Source organism: Mus pahari, chromosome 20 (genome assembly GCF_900095145.1).
Source record: "Mus pahari chromosome 20, PAHARI_EIJ_v1.1, whole genome shotgun sequence".
Taxonomy (NCBI): domain Eukaryota; kingdom Metazoa; phylum Chordata; class Mammalia; order Rodentia; family Muridae; genus Mus; species Mus pahari.
This window is the reverse complement of record NC_034609.1, coordinates 42,695,910-42,704,902: the sequence shown is the minus strand read 5'-3', so window position 1 is coordinate 42,704,902 and position 8,993 is coordinate 42,695,910. Positions and strand designations below refer to the sequence as shown.

At 50.1% G+C, this 8,993-nt stretch overlaps 1 protein-coding gene across 2 annotated transcripts in view; it reads left to right on the top strand.

The window, feature by feature from the left end:
• Positions 1-8,406, top strand: part of Mbtps1 (membrane bound transcription factor peptidase, site 1) — a 49,771-nt gene extending 41,365 nt beyond the window's left edge. For both annotated transcript variants that reach the window (XM_021220112.1, XM_029532448.1), the window contains exons 20-23: positions 549-680; positions 2,473-2,599; positions 5,990-6,120; positions 7,571-8,406. In XM_021220112.1, the coding sequence (XP_021075771.1) occupies positions 549-680; positions 2,473-2,599; positions 5,990-6,120; positions 7,571-7,767 (587 nt within the window). In that variant the 3' untranslated portion in view covers positions 7,768-8,406. The remainder of the gene's footprint in view (positions 1-548; positions 681-2,472; positions 2,600-5,989; positions 6,121-7,570) is intronic.
• The last annotated feature ends 587 nt before the right edge of the window (positions 8,407-8,993 follow it).

Below are 8,993 nucleotides of genomic sequence, written 5' to 3'. Positions count from 1 at the left end.
TTTTTTTTTTTTTTTTTTTTTTGACTTGCCCCAACTCTTAAAGACCTTCGATCCCATCTTTTCTTTCTATCCCACCTTTTCCTTCCACTACCCAGTCACAGCCTCTAGCCTTGATTTGATCAGTTAAAATGTGCAAAAAAGGTTCACATGCTGTCACCTGAGTACATGATCTACTGCTTGTCAGGCATGGGAGGGGGGCCAGCCCCTCTTGAGAAAGCAGAATTAACATCAGAATATAAACAGCTTCAGGGCAACCCACAACTGAGTTCTCTTTTAAAAATCAGTTCCCACCAGGTGGGCGTGGTGGCGCATGCCTCTAATCCCAGCACTTGGGGAGAGGCAGAGGCAGAGGCTGAGGCTGAGGCTGAGGCTGAGGCCGAGGCCGAAGCAGAAGCAGAAGCAGAAGCAGAGGCAGGCTGATTTCTGAGCTCAAGGCCAGCCTGGTCTACAGAGTGAGTTCCAGGACAGCTGGGACTATACAGAGAAACCCTGTCTCGGAAAAAAAAAAAAAAATCGGTTCCTAAGTAGTGTGCCTGTCGACTTTGCAGACTGCTTTTGGCTTCTGGATGCGCTCCTTCAATACACATCATATGGCGTGACCCCTCCCAGCCTCAGCCATTCAGGGAACCGGCAGCGTCCACCTAGCGGAGCCGGCTTGGCCCCTCCTGAAAGGATGGAAGGTGAGTATCTCTCCTGGTGCCTCAGCAGAGCCTTGAGCCACTTCAGTGCTGCCAGCCCAGGGACCTGCACTTTAGGGAGGGCTGTGAATCCTTCCCATTGGTTGCTGACAGCTCATCTACCTCTTCCCAGGGTGCACAGAGATTGTGAGCCCTGTGTGTGGGTACTCTCCTGGAGCCCAGCATCTTTTCAAATATGTTTGTGTACGGGGACATATACCTATGTATTCAAGTGCCTGGAGAGGCCAGAAGAAGGCATTGGAGCCCCCACAGAGCTGGAGCTTGCAGGAGTTATAGGCTGTCCTACATAGATCATGGGCCTCAACTCCTGTTCTCTGCAAGACAGCAGCGCTCTTATCTACTGAGTCATTCCACCCCTAAGGCACAGTATCTTCTAGTACTCTCTGAGCACATGCACTTGGCTGGGTACATTGTAAGGATTAGCTCACAAATGCCTCTCTGTAATCCTGTAAAAAGAGATAGTATTAATTTTTGTGTGTAGATAAAGAAATAGGAGGAAGAGAGGTTAAACAGTTAGCTCAGGTCACTTGGGCCAGGTGGGTTGGGCTCATGTTCCCTCCCTGGCAGCACTGTCTGCAGAATCCGGGTGCAGGCCACAGATGCTGGTTAGAGTGTTTAAGCAGCAGCCGGCGTGCTGCTGTATGCCTGTGTTCTAGCACTTGGGCGGCCAGGGGAAGAGACTACATGGAGGCCAGACTGGCCTGTTACAGTGATACCCCATCTCAGAATACACGGAAGCCAAAACTGAAGAAAGGAATCTCAACGGCTACATCAAAGTGGAAGGAGGGCTGGGAGGTGGAAAGTGTAAAAACTCCATTCAGATCCTCTCTCAGCAGCCTCATAAACACTGGCTGCAGCAGAGTACGGCTGTAACCCCAGCTCTGTGTGAGCTAAGACACTGGCCAGCCAGTCAACTAGGAGTTCCAGATTCCATGAGAATAATTCAGAGTGAGGATGACCTCCAACACCGATCTCTGACCTACACACACGTAACACACGAACATGTATGGACACATGCCACATAAAGTAGAAAAGGTAAGGGCTGGAAAGATGGCTCAGTGGTTAGAGCACTGCCTGCTCTTCCAGAAGTCCTGAGTTCAATTCCCAGCAACCACATGGTGGCTCACAACCATCCATAATGGGATCTGATGCCCTCTTCTGGTGTGTCTGAAGTGGGTGACAGTGTACTCACATACATAAACCATTAAAAGAAAATAGAAAAGATAAAATTCAATTTAATAACATATTTCAATCTAATGTTTAAAAGTTTCTCAGGGCCGGGCGTGGTGGCGCACGCCTTTAATCCCAGCACTCAGGAGGCAGAGGCAGGAGGATTTCTGAGTTCGAGGCCAGCCTGGTCTACAAAGTGAGTTCCAGGACAGCCAGGGCTGCACAGAGAAACCCTGTCTTGAAAAACCAAAAAAAAAAAAAAGTTTCTCAGGGCTGCGGCACTTATCCCATTTGCTCATCAGCCATGTGTGAAGGCTGTAGTGTGCATAGCAAGATTAGAGAAGTGTAAGCACCGGCGGGACAGTGGTGTGTACATCTGTAACCCCAACACTCGGGAGGCAGGGGCAGGTGCTTCCAGCGCTCCAGGACAGTATGCTGTGGGAAAGGAAACCAGGCACCCTGTCGAGTGTGGTCCTGAAGCATGTGGGGTGTAGCATGGCAGAACGCAGTGGACTGTCACCAGAAACACGCAGTCACTTAGAGCCACCTTTTCTGTATTCTCCAATGGTGATCGCTGTCCCTTTCTTCCTGCTGCTGACTTCAGGAAACCACCTTCATCGGTACTCCAAAGTTCTTGAAGCCCACTTGGGAGACCCGAAACCTCGGCCCCTTCCAGCCTGTCCACATTTGTCATGGGCCAAGCCACAGCCTTTGAATGAGACAGCGCCCAGGTAAGCATGTGCTGTGTTGTCCTCACTTCCCCAGGGCCATGACTCATTCCTTTTTTATAGGAGACTGCAAGTCTGCTGACTTCACTGTTAAATAGTGCGGTCTAGTTCTCCTTTCTGACAGTTACATTGATCTTTGGAAGCATACTTTGGTAGTGTCCTATGGTAGAGTGCTTGGAAAGAAAGGTGGTATCCAGCCAAGTGCTGTCACTTGAGCAGCAGCTAAGCTCTAGCTGCAGTCCAGGGTTTGAAGGCTGCCATGTATACTGTGCTTCCTATCCAGGGTTTCGTGTATGGAATGCGGGTGGGTCTCTCCTTCTGCACCCAGGGCTGAAGCTGCTCCTAAGAGGTAGGGCTAATGCTGTGACAGTCCAGCCAGAAGTGCATGCCATGTAGACTGTGTGTGGCCTTTGTGCACAGGAGCTGCACTCATGTGTGTCCTGTGTGGTTTTGCCTCTCTCACCTGACATGTTGTTCATCTGCTCTCTTAGTTAGGGTTTTACTGCTGTGAACAGACACCATGACCATGGCAAGTCTTATAAGGACAACATTTAATTGTGGCTGACACAATTAAATCTGGCTCACACATTCAGATTTCAGTCTATTATCATCAAGGTGGGAGCATGGCAGCATCTAGGCAGGCGTGGTGCAGGGGGAACTGAGAGTTCTACATCTTCATTTGTAGGCTGCTAGAAGAGGACTAACTTCCAGGCCACTAGGATGAGGGTCTTAAAGCCCACACCCACAGTGACACCTACTCCAACAAGGCCACATCTTCTAATCGTGCCACTCCCTGGGCCAAGCATATACAAATCATCACATTTGCCTTACCCATTCCATTTCTCAGATCTACATTCCCACCGCAGTTTCTCTGCTGCCAGGCAAGCTAAGCTATTTATCCAGCTTGTCCTTCTACCTGTCTGGCATCTTGTTTAAGCAGGACAAGATGGGAGAAAATTAACAGGACTTGGTGTCCCAGAGCCCTGCAGACATCCCCTTACAGGGCAGGTGGCTGCTCGTCTCTCAGCCTCTCCTGACACAGGCTTTCTTTAGAGAACACTGCCTCTCCTTTCTTCTCCCTCCTCTTTCATAGCTGCTGCTATGCTTGGTGCAGTGATGGAAAAATGTGGTGTAGCCAACAGTGGGCTCTCCCTGTCTGTGTGGAGACAGCCTACCTGCTGTGAGAGTCTGTATGCTTTACTCAGCCTCATGAGCTCAGGCCTCAGCGCCCTGCTCAGGGACTGTGGCCTAGAATACCTGTCACAGGAAGCAAGAAAGAGGTGGCTTAGTAAAGTGCTTGCCATGTACTGAGTTTGATCCCTAGAACCCAAAAGATTTTGTTGTTGTTTGGTTTGGTTTGGTTTAAAAAAAAAAAAAAAGCTGGGTGCAACAGTGTGCACCTGTAATCAGCACTGTAGAGTGGAGCCAGAAGAGCGCCTGGAGCCCGCTGGCCAGCCTGTCTGGTGAGATCAGCAGCCGGGGTCATGAGATAGCTTTTGCTAAACCGATCAAGTGCGAAGAAGACAGCACTGTCGCCCTCGGAGCAGCGCATGCCCAGGCACGTGTGTGCACTCACTGCTTGCTCTTCCTGAGGCTTCCATTGAGGGGTGCTTTTCCAGTCCAGTCACTCTGCATCATTTACAACTTGTATTTCCATTTTTGAGTCCTTATTTATGTAGAACCTTCAGTTATCTTAGCATTCAAATCAGACTTAGTATTCTAGACATGATCGACAGTTCTTGCTCAAAGAGCAGCCATGTTAGCTAGAGCCAGAATCCCAGCTCTTCCCCAGTGCGCTGAAGGCTGAGAACAGATGGCAGTACCTGTGCTATCTGGCTGGCCACATCACATAATCCTTCCCACTCGAAGTCTCTCCAGGGTGCTGATAACGCCTGCCCGGCTCCGAGGATTTAATTCTGACTTGCTCTCAGCAGTTCTCTTCCTCCGTACCACACCGCTGCACTGCTTTCTTATCTCATATGTCACATCTTGAGGGAAATTATTCTGTCCTCAGAGACTTAGAATATTCTGAATCCTAGGAGATTCTGTTCCAATGTTAGACAGCTGCAGGTTGACAAACTAAGGGCAAGTTCCCTGTCTGTGAGGGGGGGCTTTCCCCAGTTCCTGGCTGAGCCTCAGGTATCCTTAGCAGTCACTGCTGTGGGAACATTGACACAGAGCCCCCCCAATCCCTCATCAGAGTGCTTTTACCTCAGTGCCTGCTAGGAAGTGCAGTGAGTCCCCACTAGCAGCTCCAGGACACGGGGTACCTTTAGAATGCCTGCTTAGCCACATTCTTGGGAGCCTGAGCTGCCTCAGGTTCGAAGACTTTGCTAATGAACATTTCAGACAAACTAACCCTGAGCAGCAGCACTGAGTCATGCAGAACAGGCTGCTGAAGCTGGGTCAGAGTTGGCCAAGCTGCGCTCAGCTGGGAGCTGCTGGGGTCTGTCCCAGCCCTCAGGTCTGACGGCTGCTGTGGGGACTGATGGCCTTCCCTCAGCTACAGTAAGGAAGACACAGACCAACACTTTGTAGGTGAACTGACCTCAGGGAGAAGGAGTTCATTTGCAGACACCTACCTACCTTCCTTCCTTCCTTCCTTCCTTCCTTCCTTCCTTCCTTCCTTCCTTCCTTCCTTCCTTCCGTTGGTGTACTTAGCTCTCCCCAAGATGCCGACAGGCTGCCCCTGCTGTTCCGTAGTACATGGGTCACTATAGTCTTCAGCTCTAATTGCACTGACCTAACCAGCTTCCCTGGACCTAACGAGGAAGCAGACATGGGTGATGCCTTACTCCCACCCAAGAACCCACAGTTCCAGCACACAGGTTCTGTTGGCTGTCACCACAGGCAGGCAGATGTTTCCTGCTCACCTGTACTTCAGTGCTCGATGGCTTGCAGATCTGCCCTATTCTTGTTGTGGGTGCTGTCTCTAAGTCCAGCAGGCTGTTGGTCTGGCCCCAGTTCTCACCACACTTGTGTACTTACCTCACTGTATTGCTTTGCATTGCTGCCGTTACTGGGAACCTCAGAAAGGCCTTCTGTGACACCCTGGGGCCTCTGCTCCTTCCAGAGCTCCAACCTGCACTGCCCTCTTGCCTTGTTTGGCAGTCTTCCCAGTGTTGAACAGAAACGGGCCTGGGTAGGCTGTGTTATAAATCCAGGACAGACCTTCCTCGCTCGGCGCTGTGATCTCGGCCCGTGGATTTGACCTGTGCCTTTCTCAGAATGGGGAAGCAGTCGCTTGCTCTGGCTGCTCTGCTGGCGGTCAGGTGACAAGAGGTAGAGGGTCTCACATGGCCCTTATGTTGCTTGCAGTTTGTAGTGTATCTGCTAAGCATCCTAGATGAGGACCACTGCTTATCTTTTTAATTTTAATTTATTTCCCGAAAGTAATCTTTGGAAACATCAGAAGCTGCTCTCCATTGACCTGGACAAAGTAGTGTTACCCAACTTTCGATCCAATCGCCCTCAAGTGAGACCTTTGTCCCCTGGAGAGAGTGGTGCCTGGGATATTCCTGGAGGTGAGTCCTTAATGGCAGGCATCTTGCTGGGCTAAATCCTGCGGAGGGTCCCCAGGTGTCCCCTCCCAAGGGGGAAAGCCAGACCTACAAGTAAAGACGCCATTTCTTTTAGAAAATTCTATATATATATTTTTTTTTTGATTTATTTATTATATATAAGTACACTGTAGCTGTCTTCAGACACTCCAGAAGAGGGCGCCAGATCTTGTTATGGATGGTTGTGAGCCACCATGTGGTTGCTGGGATTTGAACTCAGGACCTTTGGAAGAACAGTTGGGTGCTCTTACCTGCTGAGCCATCTCACCAGCCCTATATATACATTTTAATTTAAATAAATGTTTCTTTTTTGTATATGAATGTTTGCATATATGTATGTGTTTCACTGGTATGCCTGGTGCCCTTGTCTTCAGACCCTCTGAACTAGAGTTACAGCTTGTGAGCCACCATGTGGTTCTGGGAAGCAAACCCAGATCCTTCATCTATAACCACAGCAGGTGTCCTTAACCCCTGAGCCTCTCCACCACCTCTGTACACACATTTTACATACCAGTTTTTACTGTGGTAGCTGCATGGTACACTTAAAAATTTCCAGACTAACTTGAATGCTCTTTGCTAAAGTTCTGCAAGCAGATATGTATTATGGACCCCAGGGAACAGCTTTTCTCTATGAGGCTTATCTGTTATGCTGGCCTCTGGGGGCCTGAACAGCTGGACTGGCACCTGGCTGAGCTGTACCAGGCTCCTGAGGTGATCCATCTTGTCATCTGTTTGGATGAGCCTTTTGGTCTGAGCATATTACTCCAGGTTCCCATATTTTAGCTGGGAGAATTGGTCCAGCTGAGTGTGTGGTCCTTTTATTCTGGAAACTCTGGCAGCCTCCTCAGAGAGTCATTGCTCCCAAGGAGGTTTTCCCTGTGTTTCAGGAATTGACTGGGAAAAGGTACCCCAGCCCTTGGAGGCCAACAATGGTCACTGCACATGATGAAACCAAGATCCTGAAAGCCAGTGAGAGTGAACTCGGGAGCCCTAGGCACTGCCTGGTTCTAGTGTCACTGACTTAACCTGAGACTCGTCTGATGGCACCTCCAGGAGGCATTGCCCCTAGGAACATGGCCAGCAGGCCTCTGGGACCTCTGCCTCACTCTTCTCAGTCAGTAGGAATAGCACTGTCCTCTTTCTGTCTGGATTGAGACTAGTAGATCCTTTGATCTCTGAGGCCCTGCTGATGCAGGCTGGCTGATCAGGCTGTGTCTGCCCCACACATGCCAGGGTTAGAAACAGTCTAAAGTGCCTCTCACCCATACTATGGTTAGCAGCCTGGGCTACTTAACCCTGGCTCAGAAGTGATGTCTACCCTGCTAGCCCAGCTAGTGGAGTTTGGTCTCAGATTCTCAGAAAGGCTGTAGCTGTAGTTCTGTGGCACCATTGACCAGTCACTGTCCTCTTGCAGGGATCATGCCTGGCCGCTACAACCAAGAGGTGGGACAGACCATCCCCGTCTTTGCCTTCCTCGGAGCCATGGTGGCCCTGGCCTTCTTTGTGGTACAGATCAGCAAGGCCAAGAGCCGGCCGAAGCGGAGGAGGCCCAGGGCAAAGCGTCCACAACTTGCACAGCAGGCCCACCCTGCAAGGACCCCATCAGTGTGATCATCACAGTAGCCAGCCACAGAAGCTAACAAGCCTTGAACCACTCTGGTGGCCACACAGCGCCTCAGAGAGCATCCAGGGAAGTGCCTGTTTCCAAGGAACCCTGTCTCCAGCTTGTGGCTGTCTTAGTGTGTTCTGCCCAGGCGCCTATGAGGTACATCCTGCAGTGCCTCTCTGTGCTTGACTCTGGCAGAAGGCGCCCAGTAGCTCAGCCTCCAGTGGCATCAGGCCCAGTGACAGTGCACCAAAGACACAGAGCCTGGAAGGGCTGTCGGGACATACTTTCTACATAACGCTACAACCCTGACCAAGCGAAGACATGCTTGTTACAGGCTATTTTCTATATTTATTGTGGGAGAGTCACTTTAAAGACTATGCTAGCTGGAAACAGAGCTGTTGTTTTTGTTTGTCAGTCGAGTGCAGTTTTCTGCAACGATGTCATAAGGAGTCAGATTCTGTGACCTCCTCTTTGATGGAGGACACACTGAACTGAAGGGGACTTGCGCGGATGTGGGAGATGCAGGCCTTCGCTTTATTTTTTTATAACTATCAACTGCCATCATGTTTTGTAATTTGGGGATCTTGATTTCACCGTTGTTGGTGAAGGAAATTTTCAATAAATATGCATAACCTTACAAAGCTGACATGTGTCTTGCACCAGACCCCTGTACCTTCCCATTCTCTCTGACAGTGTAGGGTCTGCATTAACTAGCTCGCTGGCTCATACTCTGTAAAAGTTTCCATGCCAGGCAATGCTTTGGTGAGCCCTACTGTTCTCACTAGGTAGCATAACCAGTCCTACTCCACTCTTTTTTTTTTTTTTTCCCCAAGACAGGGTTTCTCTGTGTGGCCCTGGCTGTCCTAGAACTTTGTAGACCAGGCTGGTCTCGAACTCAGAAATCCGCCTGCCTCTGCCTCCCAAGTGCTGGGACTAAAGGCGTGCGCCACCACTGCCCGGCCCTACTCGACTCTTAACTCCAGAAGATTCTTATCACTCCCAAGGAAAACTCAGGCCTGTTGGCAGTCACCCGTGTCTTCCCCTCGCCCTACAGCTAGTTTGCTTTCTGTAATTTGCCTGTTGTGTTTTTGGTTAGGACATCACAGCTGGTTTCTTTCTGTCTGCATCATGTCTTCAAGCTTCCTTCATGGAGTAGTAGGTATCAGGCCATTCCTTTTCATGGCTGAATAGTATTCTCCTACGGGTAGACCTCTTGCCAGCTACCGTG